The sequence below is a fragment of the Cucumis melo genome, chromosome 7, assembly GCF_025177605.1.
Source record: "Cucumis melo cultivar AY chromosome 7, USDA_Cmelo_AY_1.0, whole genome shotgun sequence".
Taxonomy (NCBI): domain Eukaryota; kingdom Viridiplantae; phylum Streptophyta; class Magnoliopsida; order Cucurbitales; family Cucurbitaceae; genus Cucumis; species Cucumis melo.
This window is the reverse complement of record NC_066863.1, coordinates 6098645-6119442: the sequence shown is the minus strand read 5'-3', so window position 1 is coordinate 6119442 and position 20798 is coordinate 6098645. Positions and strand designations below refer to the sequence as shown.

Genomic DNA, 20798 nt, shown 5'->3' with positions numbered 1-20798 from the left:
GATGGAGAAGCCGTAAAAAAAGAGAAGATGAAGAAAGAAATAAAGAAGAAGAAGATGAATAAAAATAGAAGAAAGAAAATCATAGAAGAAATCTGTTTTTTATTTACAAAAGAAGATGAATGTAGGAACTGAAGAAATTTGGAATAAAAATAAAAACAGAAGAAGAAAGATGAATTAATCACAAAAAAGAAGAAAGAGAAGTAATGAACTGTCCGTAATATCAAAGACAAATATGAAATTTATGAAAAAAAAATTACTAACTTCATAAGCTTTTTGATTATGTTACACGGACTGTAAATATTTTGGTGTTTTGTTATATTTAAGAAAATTAACCTTTCAAAATAGATCTTTACTAAATTTTCATTGGGTAATTATTTGTTTTTTGTTTTTGGATTTTAGAAAATTAGATCTATTTTCTTTTCAAGTTCTATAATAATTTTCATTTTTATTCAATATAATGGTTGAATTCTAAAGCAAATTTAAAAAGAAAAAACAACTTTTTAAAAGTTATTTTTATTAATTTTCAAAATTTTAAATGTTTCTATAACTATTGATAAAATGTAGATGGTAAATGAAGAAGATTGGGAGTAGAAAGAGTTTATATTCTTAAATTTTAAAAAACAAAAACAAAATGATTATACAAATAGGTAGAATTTTAAAAATAAAAGGATTGCCGATCAGTTCAAAATAAGTTTATTTCGTAAGTAATTCTTTTTTCCCTTTTGAGAATATATAACCGATAAAATATAAATATTGATAAGTTTTTGTTTGTGAGCAATTTTTTTATAAAATTTAGGACAAATATCAATTTATATCTCTAAAATTTTAAGTTTGTATATGTTAAAATTTACGTCATAAAACTCGTAGTTTGTAATCATATTCTATTCAATAAAATTGTTATTGAGAAATTATTAGTAAAATTAAATATTACAATCTTAAATTCAATTAACTAAGGGCTAGAGGCTATCTTGAGTAAATTTGAATTTTATATAGACATAAACGTGAATAAAGTTCGAGAATATAACTTAAATAATCTATAGTATACGAATAACGTTGGACACCTTATTTTGGAAACACTATGAATGCGGCCCACTTTATAGTTAGTACAAACAATATATGATATTGAATCATGTAGAGACATGAAAACGGGATATCCTATGTAAAGAGTTTTACATAAGACTAAACTATGAATTAGTCACTTTTACGTTACAATGTCGTTTACTATTTAAAACTAAGGATGTAAGAATAGCCCGGGTTAGTTTAAAATATGGGTTAGGTGGGTTGAAATTTTTTATTTTTTTCGGGTTGGGTTGGAGGGTTGAAAATTTGGGTCAACATATATATATATATATATATATATATATATATATATATATATACATGTTATATTATATTATTATTTATTTATTTAATAAAAATTAAACAATCTTATTAGTTCGAAGAGTTTTTTTTTTTGCTTAACTTGATGCGAAACATATTCGATTTATGCTTGATGATTTCCATTTACAAACCTTAAAATTTAGAAATGAAAAAAAAAAAAATAATAATACAACCCAACTCATATTTTATGTGTAGGGTTGGGTTGGAAACTTAATTCGGGTTGACAACCCAACCAACCCGAAATATGGGTTGAGTTGAGAATGTCTCTTAACCCAACCTAACTCAACCCGTTTACTCCCCTATTTAAAAGTAACTATTTCGATTATTGATGACCTAGTTAACTTAATCTTAATCTTGAGCTAACTATAAACTCCTGTCCACATAAAATTATCCTTAGGTCTGCATAGGTGAGGGCAACTCATCAATGTTGGCTCAATAAACCTTCCATTTCAGGGTAAGCTCGAGTAGATAGTTCCACATATGGTAAAAGACTTGCTTTAAGGTTAGTAGATAGATTGTTCCCTTAAGAATTGAATCCAAGTCTTGAACAAAGGGCCCCACCCTCTCATTAAAGATTCATTTTATAGGTTGGATCTTAAACCAATTATTTAATAGTGGATCAGTGAGACTTAAGAAGTAATGTAGTTTCGGGGGTAAAATAATAATTTGAACCAACCGATGTTACAAACAACCTATTAAGGATTAACTTAGTGATCATGATTATATCAAATGGACACAAATATATCTATAGTGGGAAGAGTGCAACTACGAGACTTTAGTGAAATTCCTGCTAGTTAATGGATGTTGATTAGCTCGATCTAAAAGAGTTTAGTCAGTTAATCTCAGATCGTTGGAGCCTACGATCTATAGGTCCATTAGGTTCCTCTGCTCGTTCATATGGAATAAACTTAAAACAGTATGATGGAATGAGTCGAATTGTTTGATTTAGGTGAGGAGAGAGAAATCAACAAATATATGAGTTATACTTGTCAGTTATTAGATTAGATATAGAGCTTTATATTGAAATGAGATTTAAATATTAAACATATGGATGCAGATTCATACTTGGAAGCTCGAAAATGATGGAAATAGTCAAAATTGTAAACACTTTTTACTTTGAAAAGTCAAACTTTGACCTTCGATATATTCAAATGTGATTTGAATCTTGAGAAATTAAACCCACAACTTTGGAGTTGTATTAACTTAAACATCAATTTAAATCTTAGACTTTTATAAATGTATCAATTTAAACTTTGAGCTGATATACATATATTAAATTAAACCCACAACTTTCATAAGTGTATCTAAGTAAAACTAGATTGATACAGTTATTTAAGTTCATGATCTAAATTGATACACTTGTAAAAATTTAGGATTTAAATTGATATTCAAGATTAAAATTGATACATCTTCCCAAGTTCAAGATTTAAATTAATACAATTATCAATTTATGATTTAAATTGATACAAATCCCAAAATGGAGCCTAAATGAAAATTTACCTAAAATCTATTTAGATTATTACTTTACTCACGAATTAAGTATGTGGGCATATATATTTCCATCTTCATCTAAACACAATTTAGTATACAAAACTCCATATACCATTTAACAACACAATTCTCCACCACAGTTGAAAAAAGAATCTACTTTGATATTACTTCCATCCATTCATTTAACTAACCACCGAAAAATAAACAAATATATCCGATAGAGTTGGAAACTTTTATTAAGAACTAAAATAGGTATCCAATGTCCAACTTATTTAAGTTATCATGCATTAAAGAACCTAATACCGATGAAAATGGTATGATAGAGATCATCCTCACAACCAAAAAAACTAATCGTTTCTAATAATCTTAGAGGTGAGAGATCGATCATAATCTACAAAAGAAAAAAAACCTTAAAAAACATATCATCTTTTACTTTGTAAGTTACACAACCAAACAACTCTCGAACTCTCGGTGAAACAATTATTTATATAAGTTTATAGTTAAACCATACATTCAAATGATAACATAGGACGACCAATTAAGGTATCACATGATCTGCCACATGGTCCTCGAGCCCTGTCAACCTTGCTCAAGTACAAATAATATTCATATGATGACACTGAGTAGGGCAAAACTTATCCCATCCTTTTGTCTTTTTTAGATCACAAAATACCTAATACTATTTTAACACGTCTTGAATTCTAATCATTGTTCTTTTGGTTCAAAAGAGTACAAAAACTTAAAATTCATAGTAGTATGATAATACCTATCATTTTCATTCTTAATCCTAACTTAAAACATCTTTAAATGATATATTAGTTTTCACCGAACCTTCTAGAAAAAGAATAATGTTTTAACTTTCAGATTGTAAGTCAAAATAGACAATAACACTTGTGAAAACAAACCTCAAACTACTTGAAGCTATTTGCATGATTATAGAAGGTCTACACTCATCAGGCTAACACATTTCAACTTCTATTTCATTGGTATTAAGGTATCATAGGATAACCATTTGAATCTTTTTATGTGAAAATTAAGCTCTTTGATACTTCTTGCTGTGATTTTTAGTTTTTGGGTTACGATCGGTTTTGGAGAATTCAGCTAAGGATTCACATGTTTCTGCAGGAAAGATTTGACAAGATTTAACAAGAAAATGATGGTTTTGACTTTCAAATAGCATTTTGTATCTTGCAACAAACACATCTAACGAATTGAGAGTTCTAATAATGGACTCCAATTCTTTCTGATGACAGATCTCTGAAGTTTCTATTACTTTATTTACACAAAAGAAGAAAGTTTCAAGGGCCTATCGGATGAACTCAATACGAAAACAGCTGCTGATTTTATTAATAGAAGTTGGTTTAGTTCACACAATTACTTACTAAGATGAGACAAATAAAGATGCATTAGAAACTATACAGAGAACTCATGAAGCTAATAAATAGCTTCGTTGGGTTTCTATTGCTGCTTTTACTGCAACAAGTATAAAGTACCTTATTAGTGTGGCTTCGATATGTTAGACTGAATGGAATTGATTTTCAAGCATCAGCTGACTCCGAAACTCGTTTGGCTTCAAGAGTCTTCTCGTATTCTTCAATGGATTTGAAAAGTTCGGAGAAGTTTCCTTTTCCAAAGCCACCACACCCTCCTTTCTGATATGCTTTCCCCTCTTCATCCTTCATCATGCATCCCAATCTCTGAATTATCTCAATAAATATGGTAGGCCTGCATAGAATATGTATATGAAGTTATGAAGCTATGGATTAAATCTATCAATATCGAAGAAAGAAAGTGTTACAAGATAGCGCATATGTGAATTATATAGTTCAGATTGATTAGAAACACCAATGTTTATATTTCCATGGAATTGCAACCTCCATCGACACTAAACTATAACTCAACTGGTTAGGTCATTATAAGTTCGACCAAAAGGGCAGCGGGTTGAACTCAAGGAGACAAAAGTGGATTCTTCTTCAGCTTCTTCTTCTCCTCACCCTCATCCTCCTATGAGGGTAGAAAATAGAGTATCTTTTGCTATTATAGCTGTTCTTATCATGGAAGACAAAACCATGATCTGCTAAATTATTGATCGACTCAAAAAAGCTTAAAGATGATGGGTTATGACTTATGATAAATTTGATTATTTGAACACTTTTAACATGATACTAAAGAGGTTCGAAAACATGACTAACTCCGAGATGGGATGTGGTAAATTTAATTATACTTGCACTCTAAGAGCTCTACTACCAGATAAGGGATCATCCATGGAGGTGAAGAAAACAGGACAATTTCATTACGACCTTTGCAGCTCAATAACGTATAGAGAAGCAATCCAACAATGTTATGCACAGATACTACAACTATTCAAAGGGTATGAAAATATAATATGGCAAAATTCAACTGGAATTTGAATTAGAACCAAAGATAGAAGAAAAAAAAAAATGCCATGGTTTTCAATGGAAGCAATTGATTACGCACCTATCTCCCACGGGCTTGGTGAAGATCTGAAGCAAAGTTCCTTGATCATCTTTATCCACTAGAATCCCCAATTCTTCGCACTCCTTAATCTGCTCATCCGTCAGCACATCACCCGCCCTGCTCTTCAAGTTCTTGTAATATGTTGGCGGCGGCGACGGCATGAACTCAAATCCACCGACGCTACTTCGTTTCCTCATCTCCCTCAAGGTTCTGAAAATATCCTCACTCATCAATGCCAAGTGCTGAACTCCTGCTCCTTCGTTGTGCTCCAAATACGTCTGTATTTGGCTCTTTCGCTTTGTCCCAAAAACCGGCTCGTTTATCGGTAGCAGAACCATTTCCTCGTTGTTTGCCAGAACCATCGAATTCAATCCGCTTTCACTCGTCCCCACATCCTCCGCCGTGAATTCTGCAAACTCGTGAAATCCAGTGAAACCTTTCAAGTAAGATACGGCCGGTCCCAACTCCGGCACATTTCCGACTGCATGATCCAGTCTTCGAATCCCGAAATCAAGTGGGAATGAAGCAGTTTCCTCCATAGCCTCGAATTTCGGCAAGAACCAATCGTCTGGTTTATTCTCGCCATTATCACCAGAAACCGGGTTTTTGTAGCTAATGTAACGCAAAACAACATCGCCATACATATGAACTTCTGAAAGTACAGCGCGATTATCGAGAACAATCGGAGGACACGAAGGTTTCGCACCGTGTGTAACGCTCGTTCTGAAGGCAATCTCAGCATCTTCAACCTCAAGAGCGATTGCTCGAGCGCCAAATCCATGGGTACCGGAGAAGGCACGGCAGACGGAATGGTCGAAACTAGGGATTGAAGCAGTGGATGCCGGAGTAAGGTTATGAGCGGCGGCAATGGAAGGCGAATAAGGTGCGGTGAAGAGAAAGCAAAGCTGGCCGGAACGGAGGAGATAAGAAGCATGAGTCATATTCCCGGTGGAGAGATCCGATTTAGCCACAATCTGCATACCAAGTCCCCAGGAGAATCTCCGAGCAACATTCGTAGCGTCGGTACACCAGAACTCAATATGATGGAACCGCTTAACCTTAAACCGATCCGATTTGGGATTCGTTCGAGTGAAGTTATTGAATCCTGTAAGCTTGAACCCCGACCCGGCAGCAGTAGCGCCGCCCTCAATCGGCGTCGGCTCCGGCTCCGCCTCCACCTCCGAGGGAGGTCTAGGAAAATCGGCCTCTTTCCCCATAACGCTGCGTGTTCTCGTGTTTTTGTGGGTGTGGAAATGGCGAAGCAATACCGTGGATAGACACACAGAAAATAATTATATATACCGGAAATGAAGTGAGATTGTCGCCACGTGGAAGGTTATGATTGGTAAATTTTTCTGAATTCGGTACTTTGACACGTCGGAATGACTTTGTCCGGGTCGGGTCGAGTATTTGATTGGAATGATGAGGTGGCAAGATATCGTTTGTCAAGACTGAGATAAAGCAAAGGGTTGGGCGCGTGGCGTCAGTGCCGTGACGGAGAAGTTTGTGCGTCCGCCTCCGTGAACTGCGTTTGGTTTTTTGTTTGCTTTGTTTTCAACGACTTTTTTACTGGCTTTATCCTTATCCTTAGTTAGGGATCTTAAAAAACTAGATCAAAATCGGATCCATCCACAAATTCAACCACAATCGAACACAAATCGTATGCATGGGATCCGATTTTGTTTATACGGTTCGATTCGATTTAAGACATTAAATCGATTCTAAAACTAAATTGAATTGCTTTATTTTTAAAAAAATTATAATTACTTAATTAATTATATAAGTATAACTTACTTAGGATAGATGGTAATGGAAGTGGAACTTGAACGTCATTAAAAGATGAATACGATACCCTCTGGCATGCAAACCTTTATTTTCATTCTAAGTTAGGTTTAAAATTTTGTATATTATAGCCAATAGGCAGAATGTCGACAATGTTGAGACTTCTATATTTTGTACTTAATTATTATATAAATTATAAATTTAATTTATGTTTGTAACTTTGTAGGACTTTTATTTATGTATAATGTTCATAAAAAAGATTACAATTCTGATATTTATATATAAGCGGTTCGGTTTTGGCTCGGTTTTATTTATTCATAAACGGTTCAGTTTTGATTCGGTTTGACACAAATGAGTGGTTCTGTTCGATTTCATATGAGGTTTTTTTTTGTATTTTGCGGTTCGGTACGGTTTTAGCTTCGAACCAAACCGTGAACACCCCTATTCTTAATATTTTGAGTTTTTTTTTTATGATAATGTTATTTAAAAAAACAACCCTAGCCGCAACCCATTATGTCTTCCCATCCTTATTTCACAAAAATAAAACTCCCCCTCACTCTTGTTCGCACTGTCGTCCCCCTCTCGTCGTCATCCCTTCTCGCCACCATCTCCATCTCACTATTCATCATTCAATGACTAGCATTTCTAACGTATGTTTAGTTTTTCTATACATATATTTATGTGTATATAACGTGAATATATTTGAATGGTTTTGTGAAGTTTATAAAATTTGGTTTTTATGGGAGAAAATGTTTTCTCTTTTTTACATATATTTTTGTTTACCGTGAATATATTTGTATGATTTTGTTGAGCTTAATCTAGTTTTGAACAGGATACAAGATTTTGGTTGAATACTACTTAAGACTGAATCAAATTGATCAAAATGTTTATAATTGAATTAAGGAAAGGTACACGAATTCCTTCCAAAACAAAAACTACCATATTTTTTCACATTAGTCTTTACCCAAACCCCATTTGCGCACTTTCTTTTCTAACTACCATAACTTTTTCATTATTTTTTAAATTAATCCTAAAATTTGTCCATATTTTGAATTCAGAACTAATTTCTTCAACAAATAATAATTATCATTTAATTAATTCCTAAATTTAGGGTTAGTTTTTAGTTTCATCTTTAATTTTTAAAATGTAAGATTTAGATTTGATATTGAGCTTTGATTTGGATTGAGTCTCTCAATTTTAAATATTATATTCTAAAGTTTTTATTTAATCTAGTCGTTGTGTCTAGTGACAAATCAAGATTTTCTTTATTTAAAATTTCTTTATACATATAGTTTGGAGCACAATTTTATTTTTCTAAATTTATGTTTTATGTGTATGTTCTCTAAGGTCTTATTTAGTAAATTCCTAAGATCCCGAGCCTTGAACGTGTACGTACCAATTACCAATGCACCAAAAACTAAAGTTACACGTTTCAAAACTAATTACCAACATTTGTCTATTTGGAATAAAATATTCTAAAAATGGAAAAAGAAACCTCACATACAAAATAAAAACATATAATTTGGTTTCATGGTTGTACCTATATACTATAGCTATATAATTCTTGTTGAAATTTGTTTCTTCTGAGAAAATTGTACAAAAACAATATATAAAATTGTAACCAGTGAGTTTACAAAATCTTAAAGAATCAACTAAAATGAATAGAGAATATAAATTTCATACTTTGTTTGTTTTTTTTTTTTTTAATTAAGTTGAGTTATTTCCATGAAATTAAAAGTTAATAATAAAATAATGGATATTATATAGTAGACAAATTTAGGTTAAAAAGATTTTCCTAAAAAGAGTAGATTTCAAAGCTATTACATCATTTGTGATTGTATTCCTAATTTTATTGATATTTTTCACTAATAAATAAAATTACATTATATAAGAAAAAATTACCATGATTGTTTTTTTTTTACTTCAATAATTAAAAAAATCAAATCATAAATGGAATTTGGGAATATCTCAAAGACCCATAAGTAAATGAAGACCCTTATAAAAGGTTCTATATGTTACATATCCACCAAAGACCAAATTGTTTCATGAAAAATTCAAAGTCAAATGTGTTGTTGGGTTGACTTGAAGTCAACCCTTTTGTCATATGTGTGGAATTTTGCTCAAATGGTTCTTAAATTTCTAGTCATAAAAGCAAAGTCATGACTTATGAGTATGACCTCTAAATCAAACAATTTTTCTTATCAAACCAAAGAGTATGCCCAAATTGAATCACATTAATTATTATTATTATTATTATTATTATTATTATTATTATTATTATTATTATTATTATTATTTTAATCTTTTGAAAAGAGAAAAGAAAGAAAAAAAAACTCTAGCAATTGTTGTCCGAAATAGCTTCTACCCGTTTTCGCTGAATTAGTTTTTTCTTTGTTCCTCTTGAATAAGAGATTTTGTATAATTTTCTTTTTAACTTTATCTAAAACTATCAATTCTTTTTCGCTATCTTCGTGAATTTCGCCATGAGCACAAGGATTCATGTGAACTTTTTTTTTTTTTTAAATCTTAACTAATATTTTTATTTTTTTTAATTAAAAAATTAAAATTAATTAAACTATCAAATACTAAAAAAATAATGGGTAAACAGAGATAACCTACATTTAAAAATAATTACATGAATAATCTATACTTATGAAACACGTGAATTAGGATAAAGAATCAAGAAATTGTGTAAAAATTGATATAAGATATGATATAAGTAATCAAATTGGGAGAAATTTTGAAAACTAAAATTAATTAAGATACAAACCAAGATTCGAGAAGATTATATACATTTAGAAAAATTGGTAGTCTTTGGCGGTGTTGATACTACTCGAGATTTCATCGTTTAAAAAGTTACGATTTTAAGATTATCTCGACATTCGATCTCGAGCGAGAAGTATAAAAAAAAAATAAGTTCAACGAATTTCCAAAAATGTGCTATTTTAGTAATGTGAACATGTTAAGAAGTTAGATTCCAAATAATTTTCCAAAAAAGTGATCCTGACAATTGAAATTGACTTGTAGACTTTTTAAATGATTGTTTTCAATATATAATTAATTGAACTAAAATAATATTATATTATATAACAAAATTCTACTTTCTGTATAGTAGACTACTATTTATATTGTTGTAAACTCATATGGTAGTTTATTACTATAAATTGCAATAGTTTACTATATTCGTAATTATTTTTAGTAATTTTATCATTTAAAACAATCATTCTATTTAATCTTTTATATATATAGAGAGATAGAGTTAATTTCTTAATTAGATTTTAATCTCAGTCTTAATCATCATTTTGAGAATGTCATGTCTTCACATATATACCAACTTCAAATGACGTTATTATTATTATTTTTGCTTGTGATAATATGCATAAAATTGGCCATGGAAAGAGACGTGGATATGTATCAAAAGTGGTTGATATCATAGTTGTTCTTTCTTTAAAATGACTTTTAGACATAGAAGAGATTAGGATGTGCCCTCGAATTTTATTTATGTATTTAAATTTTTACACTATGTTTTATTTAAACGTTCATTAAATGTTACGATCAACTTAAATAAATATAAAATTCATTAATATTATCAATGTATTTCATCAATAAAATATCATTCCTTCCCATCTTGGAATTTCACAATAAATATCAAAATAAAACACTAACTAATATAATTTGTTTCTTCTTTTATTGGTGCTTGTCGATGTGGAATCATGTACCGTTCATTCAATAGAAATTTTTTAAAATACCTATATGTAGTATTAGGAATTCTATCGGTTGGCTTCGGACTAGAGAGCGAAGATTGGATAAAATGTGAATTCGACGGGTTGGTTTATAATAATTCAGGAAGCAAATTCTAATAGTCCCAAAATTCAATTAAATTAGACGTAAAATCTAGAAATGTTTCTTTTGTGTTTGTAGTTATATTTTTGTTTGATTTTTTTTTTTTTTTTTTTTTTTTTACATTTTAAGGAATTGGTTAGTCGTAACAAGTACGATATAAACAATGGTTTAACCACTACAACAATTTTAGTCCTTTTTTATGTGTAAAGCATGTCAAAAAATGTCTACCTTGATAGTCAAAGACTCAAAGCCCATCAAGTAGGCAAACATCAAGAAAACCTGTTTATCGGACTAAAACATGTCATCAAAAACTCTTTCTTGATGTTTTTTGCCATAAAAAAATGAGACTTTAACGTTTTTTGTCCATAAAGAGTCAAGACTCTAAATTTAAAATAAGTTACATATACATATGTAGTTTGCATTAATTTGTTTTTTTTTTTATAATATCTCTTGTAAAATCTAAACTCAAAACTATTGTCAAACAGAGTACTCAAAACTATTGTCAAACAGAGTACCATTTAACTTTGCGTTTCATTTAGATTCAAACTTCTAAACATTAAACATCAAAGTACAACGATGTTTATATACATTCATATAGTTGAAAAGAAGGATCAACGGCAAATTGAACGATAGGTCGAAGCTCATCCCAACCTCCACTAGTCGTGAAGTTATCATCTCCTCCACCTCCGCCCTCGACACCGTTCCACAAGCTCGAGAGGCATATAGGAGAGGATTCAAAGGAAGAATTAGCACAGCTGGGTAGGGTTAAGTTAGGGTTGGTTAATTGTTCAAAAGGCTTTGGCTTAGTTTCATGAAGGTGTATGAGATGATGAATATCAGTTGAATAAGGTTGAGATTGAAAGTTGGTTTTAGGTTTAGAAGTGAAAATAATATTGGAATTATTAGGGTTTTGAGGTTTGGGATATGTTTGATTATTATTGTTGTTGTTATTGTGTGTTGGAATATACTTCTTGAAGGATGGGATTCTTTTGAAGATTCTGCATAAGGTCCAAACTTCCTGCATATTTCCCAAAATCATAAAAACATTGGATTAAATGAATATGATGATGAAGTGCATGTAAGACTCAACTTTTTATCTTAAAAGGAATTGATTGTATTTAGTTGCTATTCACACATGCATTGGTTATAGTTATTATCATACGATGTATATCAGGTTCACTTGATATTCTAACTAGGTCAACATCATTCACTGCATGCACCTTCATGGAATATATTAATAAAAGCCCATATAGAATGTGAATTTAGAAGGATAGCTCTGTCGAATGAATACAACAAGGCAAAGTTAGAGAAAACCCTTGATTAACTATAATAGTAGCTAATGACATAGTTAAGAAAAGTTAATTATTATTGTTGTTATGTTTTTTCTTTTTTGGCATTCATGAGTGTACGGTTCCATTTATATGCATCTTTAATTAATTTTATAAAACAATCCATCTGACCTTACAATATTTGAGTATCAAGGAAACTCGTAGGAAGTTAATTCCTAGGTAGGTGACCTATTGTTGTTATATTATCTTCTTATTATTATAAACTTAAAAAATTATAAAGAGATAATTATTTTTTCAAGTATCATGTTAAAAATGGTTAAATTCATTGGAGAAATAATTCTTCTAATTCTTAAAAGAAGCATATAATAATAATAATAAATACCAGAGAACTGTGCCTCTATCTATGCGGTATTCACTGTAGTACTGCAAAAAACATCATTAGTTTTAATGTTGTTGTGGCTACTCTATGGACAATATAGACCAATAGGAACGACAAAATTTCATAGAGAAAATTTCAAGCTTTGAGAACTCGTGGGAGACATTTGCTCTCTTACGGGTTGTTGGTCATCAAAAAACAGAATACTCAAACATTATAGTCAAGCCACTATTTCTTTAAACATCAATGCCATTTGTCTAAACTCTTTGTAACTTTGGGCATTCTGTGTACCTTCTTATCAGATAATAAAATTTGTGAAAATGTGGTTATTTTCCAGCTTCCTTTCCCTGCTATCTTTTCCAAATAATAATAAATAACGTGAATAGAGTTTGTGATATATACTTACTTTTCAAATATATATAATCATATAACTAAATAATCATTAAATTAGAAAAGGCATGAGAAATATTATATTTTGAAATTAATAATAATTAAATAAAAGAATTAGTGTATAATGTGAACTAAGATGCATAAATTTTGTTTTTGTCAAAAGATCATTGTTCAATGTGTTTGAATATCAAAGTATATACAAAAGGGGTAATAAAGACAATAAAAGGTCTCATTCAAGAAAAACGTCATGGACATTTTTCTTTATAATTTTCAAAGGATACTATAAGAATAAAGTGAAAAATTATATATTCAACCATTCATAATAATAATAATTAAATAACCCAAAGCTTATATGGTTTTGTAGTTTGACAAAAACCCCAATTTTTTTTTACCATAATTATATCAAATAAATGTTATCTTGAAGAAAAAGTCTTTATAGTCCTTAAAAGGATTTTAAGATAGGATTACTTTTAGGAAATTTCCTTTTTGGGTTAATTTTTAATATTGGTCCAAACATGAATGTTGAATATCATGCCTCCATATGTTAAAAAAGGAACATGGAATATATATAGACTATATCTATTTCTGTGCATATTAAACCTATTAAAAAATTACGAATGATTAAATTTTTATAAAATAATTTTGTAATATATTTATGTATTTATATGAAAAAGAGTCGTTGCTCTATAATTTATAAATTTGTTAAAAAACCTTTAAAAAAAAAAAAAAAGATTCTAAGTCGTGTCTTTCTTCAACTTAGTAACAACCATTATTAAATTTGATACTATACCATAATAAAACAACACTATATTATAAACTATAAAACTATACATATTGAACTAAAACGCAAAGATACTCTTGTCTCACCAAGAATAAGGAAAACATTTGAAATCCTTTTTCAAATAATATATCATTTTCATTCATCACATGGTCCCCTTTTAATAATATTTCTTAAATTATAATAAATCATAAACCAATTTCAATACTCTACATTATTATATTCAAGAATGTACATCATTTTTATCTTACAAGTTGGTGTGTTTTGAATATCATATCTTTAAAAAATAGAATAAGAAAAAAAAAAGAAAGGCTAAAAGACAACATAATTTTCAAACTATACACACATAAGCATATTATACCAATTTTAGTTTCTCTACTACTAGAAAATGTACCTCTCCATAGACAAAAACTTTACCCAATGAAATAGCACTTTGTAGACAAAATAGCTACGTACGTGGTTATATCATATACCAGACTTTTAAAGTCTTTTCTACCATCTTCAACATGGTTAACCCTAATAATTTTAAAACTATTTCGGAAAACAAATAAACAAATAACATGTGCATTGTGTATATATAATCAGTGTCGATCAATATCTAAAAGTTATATAAAATATATGTACCTACGTGATTACATCATACACTAGACATATAAAGTCTTTCTACTATCTTTGGCATGATTAACCCTAGAAACAATATATATGTATATAAATTAGTGAATATCACGGAGAGATTCTAAAATTTTACTATATTTGTAAATATTTTCAACCGTTTTGTTATTTTCAATCATTTCTCTATTTATATATAAATTTTAGAATCTATCAATGAAAGACATAAATAAACACCTTCAATCAGTGTCTATAAGTAATATTGATAGACATTAACATGATAGAAATGTATCGGTATTTATCATCGTATCTATCTTCGAGAAATTTTGAAATTTTACTATTTTTGAAAACATCATATCACCCATGCATACATAGAAGAACGCCACGAAATTTAAATTAAATGTATATTATATGAGTTTAATTAATTGTATTAATTTGAACGAGAGAAAAGGAAAAATTAGTGGGAAAAAGAGAATTAAGAGAGAGACTTACAGCATTATTATGATCTTGATCATGAGGAATAATATTGTTGTTGTTGAAAGGAAGCCTAAACTCATGCATCATCCAATCAGTTTTGGTGCCTTTACCAGCACTTCCTCTATAGTAAACCAAAGATTTCTTTAGCCCAATAACATTATTATTGTTATTAGCATTATCATTTGATGATAATTTGAGAGTGGAAAAAATAGGTTTATCAATTCCTGTTGCTTTCCAAAACCCTGAGCCTGTCACCCTGTTTGGTCTTATGCTGTTTCTGTACTTCCTCCCTCTTATGCAGAAAAAATACCATTCTTTATCTCCCACATTGCTCACCTCTTCAACAACAAAAACCACCGACTCTTCTCGTTACAAATATATTCGAACTCTTCTCATTACAAATATATTCAAAAAATGGACATAACCCAATGAATGATTATGAGAATATAAATATATATAAGCTAAGACATACGTACGTTGTGTCATACTTTGCTATCTTTTACCTTTGCTATCTTGTTAAAAAAATTTGTGTATACATACCTCCAATTAAGACAAGGAATTGAAGTAATGACATTTTACATACACGCTTTTTAGATTTTGTGTAAGTTTTTGTATATTAAATCAATTCAATTTAGGTGTGTCTGACTGAATTTGGAGGCAGTAATTAAAACCTTTCCATTCAAATTTTTGGGTTTTGAAGATGTAATTAGGATGATTTAATTAATAATAGTAATCTTATTTTATTCAAATGAAAATTAAGAAAACCCTACTTTTCAACTTTAGCTTTCTTTTTTTCTCTATAATATAGCCTAATAAAATTGTTTGGCAGTTGAAAAAAATACCCATCTAAAGATAAAAATATAAACACTAGTGTGCAATTAATTTTGTGTTTGTTTTTCTTTTCATTTCTAACTATATCAATATATATATATATATATAATCTGTTTGATGATTTCGATGGCAATTGGTTTCTTTTTTTCGAGATAAAAATATAAACACTGGTGTAAACTTTTTTTCAAACCATATTCATCAAAACCATATCAGCAAAAAGAGAAAAGGAAAAAAAATCCTTACTTGGGAGGTCCCATGGATCATATTTGTAAATATCAATCTGTTTGATGATTTCGATGGCAATTGGTTTCTTCTCCACCTTTCGTCGAAGATAAAACCCAACAAGCTCTTCGTCAGTCGGGTGAAATCGGAACCCTGGAAGAATTATTTGATCATCTTCATGATCTACAACAATATCCATCAACTTACTAGTAACCTCCATGGAAGCCTCTTAATTAAGCTCTCTTTTGATCTTCCAGCCTCAAAGGCTTTGAAGTTTTAATAATTTTCTTAAATGGAAAATATAAGTCCAAGTTTAAAGCTAGAGCTATATCACCAAATGACTCTTTCTTATGTGTATATATATTAGTGGGCTACATATTTGACTCAAGAAGAAAAGCCAAATTGGGTGAAAGGGCTAATTATTTCAAAAAGATTCAACAAAGAAGAAAAAAGGGTTTGAAAAGTTGCTTTTATTTCCATGTGTGTTACATACATGCATACTTCAGCCTTATTGCATTTGTGCCCTCCTTTATGGACTATAACTATAGAAAAATTAAAATACTAATTTAAAATATATATTGTTAAATAATATAATATTAAAATTTATTTTCACTAGGTTAATCGGTGTTTTTAACACTGTATCTAATTGACCTTTCAAAAAGAGCAAGAAGTTCAATAGGTCATGTTTGTGTTCAAACTATAGCTATCTCAAGAGATGCATCGAAATGTCTTAAACTAGGGTTGATACATCTATACCACTCTTATTGGTGTCGAAGTATTCCATAAAAAATGAGGATAAAAAGTCACATACATACATTTTGTTATTCTTTTTTAATACAAAATTTCGAATATTTATCTAATTATGTTGAATTATATATATTTCTTTTAAGAAAATCGATGTCGAAAGATTAGTGGACGCGCTTAGATATCTCAACTAAGTTGAATTTATATTATTTTCTAAAATAAAAGTATAAAAAAAATATTAATTTAAGTATTAATAAAAGAATTACCATATGTAAAATACTTTTCTTTTAATACAAAAGACCTTTCTTTTGAACTTTTTAAGTTGAATAATTGAATCTGTTGAGTTATGTGTTCAAATTGACTAATTATTTTCTCAGTTAAACCTAAAAATGTTGAATATATATTATATAATTGATCAGTTGCAATCAACCCAACTCTAATTATATATAATATATATATATATATATATATATATATATACACATATGACCCTAATTTATTATTGTAATTTTCTTTAAAAATTTAGTGTCAGATTGAGAAATTAATGTATTTAAATATTTGTTAGACTTTGAATGATAATTAGAGAGAACAAATTTTACATAAAAATAATAAATGAATGCATTATTACTGACACTATTTTTAATATATATTTATTTAAAATTTGTCTTAGTCAATTTATGCATCAAAGCCTCCCTTTAGTTTATAATGTTGGTTGACAACTTGACATGTAATATCTAATTGAGACATTTGTTTTATAACCCTCTTTGAATTATTTGTATGGATTCAATTTAATTATGGACCATATGATATGAAAAGAAAACATTTTTCTCATTTAAAGAAATTCAAAAGTATGAAACCTAGTGTTTAATTTGTAATATAAATAAACATTTAAACTAAAATATTTACAAAATATAGTAAAGTATTACAATCTATAATATGGATTGTGGTAGACTAAATTATACTAATATTTATGTCTTTCTATATCGTTATAAACACGTACGTATTGTTAGAGATGTTGAGAGTCTCACATTGGAAAAACCAATAAAACTCACATTCCATATAAGATAGATGAGTTACTTCTTTCATTGTCAATTGATTTTGAGATGGAACTACATACTATCTAAATAATTTTTCTTTTGTTTTTTTTCAAGACTAAAAGAATTTATTATTGAGGAAGCACACATCCATACATGTTTTGTCCCACGACAAGTAGGGATGTTTGGTGTAGGTATTATCTAATATTATAACAATCGTATATCTTGCTAAAGTAAATATTATCTTATACTCCTCAATTAGTCACCGTTAAAACTATTTCAAAATCCATCGCTTGCTATAGTACTTATCATTTGCTACAGTTTTTACTATTTTATAGTCTATCTTTATTTTATTCTTTGTTACAGAGATCATTATTTTCTTCTCAAACTAAAATGATTTAATTTACAACTCAAACTAATTTTACTATTACACACCCCACCTATGATAACCTAAAACTATAATAATTAACTCCTTAATTCTCGCAAACGCTCCTAAAGAATTTACAGAAGATTTATATTATATGTAAGCAAAAATCTCTATTGAGTTTTGTTTTTTGTTTGTTTTTTAAAAAACTACCCCATCATTAAAAGGTGTTTATTTCTCAATTTTCTTAAACATTGATAGGGCTGTTTAGTGAAAGATAAATGAATATAAAAATGCTTAATTAATCACAGAATTCTTATTTTCAAATTAATTAAAAGATTTTCTCAAACATATAAAAAAAATATTATTTTGGTCCATACAAATACAGTTTTTTAGTACAACAATTAGAGAATGAAAGATTAAAAAATGTTATACAATTTTAGAGTTTAAGAATGGAAGCTCATATCGTTAAGCGTTGGCTTCAACTATATATATATATTAGAATTTAAAATATTAAAAGCATAATTACATTGAATATAAATTACTAAAATGAAAAAAATGAGAAATAAAAAGATGTAGTAGAATTGAACAAGTTCCATTGTAAAGAGAGAAGCTTTTGAAAAATTAATTTACAAATTATTTTGATCTTCTTTCACATTGAACCTTACCTTACAATGTGGAGAGATATTGATAGGTTTGAAAAGATCACTTTAAAAACATTAATTTGCCCACAAGAATCACATATTTATAAATGTGTAAATAAATAAAATATTGTGAGATATTCTCTAATATATAAAGAGAGAAGAGTTAGCACAAGGATTAAATATTTAATTATCAATTAATTAATATCAAACTTGACAAAACATTAGTCAATTTTCATTCACATATTGTTCATTTTATATATTATAATTTCTCATTAGCTTATTACATTTTATTAATTCAAGGGTTTGGAAAAGTTTTAATATACCTATATTTTTTTTATTTTCTTTTTCTAATTTCTTTATTTTCATTTTTCTCTCTCTTGATTATCTATGAATAGTGTGGTCACACATTAGACTTCTAATCAGGGTCTTTTCTTAAAAAAAAAAAAAAAAAATCAAAATATATAATTCGTACAACAAAATCAATTAAAAACAAATTTCATTACGCATCATTTTTCTATTAAGTATAAGTATTTTGTTAAATGTTCTATCTTTTTTACAACTTTCTTTGAAAATTTAATTGAGAAAAATATTTAATTTCTCCATTAACATTAACATTTAATAAATCAGGACTAATCGTGCACTTTCAGTAATTCTTAAATATAGTTTCGATACTAATTTATTAGTTTTTTCTTTAAAAATTGTTAATTCTATTGTCTACTAGCATTTTTAAGATAAATTTTAAAAACTTATTCACATATTTTACTTCATTACATGAAAATTATTGTTTTTTTTAAATAAATTTCAATTAAAATAAAATAAAAACTAAGTTCAACGTTGGACTGAAGTTTAATATGTATCGAAAGTAATAAGCTAAAATTTGGCAACTTACTAAAATGATATTTTTAAGGTTAATTTACATAAATGTAACAAAATCTAAAAATATTTACGGTCTATATAAAAAGAAAAATCCATGAAGCTTACAAAATGTTTTCACAATTTCAAGTTTGTCCTTGCATCACTTCTTAGCTTTCTTCTTCTTTCTTCTCTCCGATTTCTTCTCTTCCAAATTTCTTCATCTCTTCTAGATTTTCTTTCTTCTATTTTTAGACGATTTATTCTTCTGTTATATCTCTTATTTCATCTTCACCATTTTTGCCAAGATTCTTTAAAGCTACTTTATTTTCCTCATATTCGAAAATATCATTCATTTAGACGTACACGATCGATTAGAAGAAAATTACTCATGTTAACTGGGGTATTTTTTATATTTTCAATCGTGGGCCTGTAGACTTTTTCAGTTTTCTAAATTGTTCCATAGAGTGTAAACATTTTATCAGTTTGTTATATTTTTGAAAAAAAAAACCCTATTTTTAACTTTTAAAATACGTTTTATCAAAAAAAATGATTTTAAATAACAAAACTCTATAAAAATATTTCACAAATATAACAAAACATCACAATCTGGTCACAATAGACTAATAAGATAAAACATTATTATATATTTTATCATGATACAAATAAACACAGATAGTAGTATTTATTTTGATAAATATTTTAGTTTATTTTGCGATATTTAATAATACTCCTTAAAACTTATAATATCGAATGATTATGGAGGCAATATTTTCAGACATAAAATAAAATTTCAAAGCCATGTTGAAATTAATATTTTCGAAAGTCAAATTAATTAATTTCATGACTTAGCAATGAGTTGGTTAAACTCTTTGAATAAACTCCTTTTTCTTTTTTCTCCTTTTTCTAAGGGGCATCTCTTCAAACATGTGTGATTTTGACTAGAAATGGATGGTTTTTATTATTACATCATCATCATCACATATATTATATGCTTCTATTTTAAATTATACTTTTTTATTTTATTTCATTTTTGTAAAATGTTTCTTACTCCAAATTTAAATATGCTGCTGCATTGATCTGTTTTGGTAGTTGAGAAAAAAGAGAGAAACTAGAAATCAGTCTAAAATCATATCTAATTCTATATATATATATATATATAAACTTTTCCTCATTAAAAAAGACAGAGATTTGTTCTCTAATCAAACCACTAA

The 20798-nt window shown here is 28.6% G+C and overlaps 2 protein-coding genes across 3 annotated transcripts; both read right to left on the bottom strand.

Annotated features, from left to right (window-relative positions):
* Window positions 1-4185: 4185 nt before the first annotated feature.
* Window positions 4186-6623, bottom strand: LOC103504117 (4-hydroxyphenylpyruvate dioxygenase). The gene is made up of 2 exons (XM_008468571.2): window positions 5350-6623; window positions 4186-4596 (listed from the first exon to the last, which is right to left on the bottom strand). Exons 1-2 carry the CDS (start codon window positions 6564-6566, stop codon window positions 4410-4412), a joined length of 1404 nt encoding a protein of 467 aa, XP_008466793.1. The 5' UTR covers window positions 6567-6623; the 3' UTR covers window positions 4186-4409.
* Window positions 6624-10821: 4198 nt separating this feature from the next.
* LOC103504119 (transcription factor JUNGBRUNNEN 1-like) lies at window positions 10822-16259 on the bottom strand. 2 transcript variants are annotated; one of them, XM_008468572.2, is made up of 3 exons: window positions 15968-16259; window positions 14909-15231; window positions 10822-11992 (listed from the first exon to the last, which is right to left on the bottom strand). In XM_008468572.2, exons 1-3 carry the CDS (start codon window positions 16164-16166, stop codon window positions 11555-11557), a joined length of 960 nt encoding a protein of 319 aa, XP_008466794.1. In that variant the 5' UTR covers window positions 16167-16259; the 3' UTR covers window positions 10822-11554. The 2 variants fall into 2 exon arrangements, with proteins under 2 accessions (XP_008466794.1, XP_050943980.1); XM_051088023.1 differs by lacking the exon at window positions 10822-11992 and adding an exon at window positions 12740-12989.
* Between the last annotated feature and the right edge of the window lie 4539 nt (window positions 16260-20798).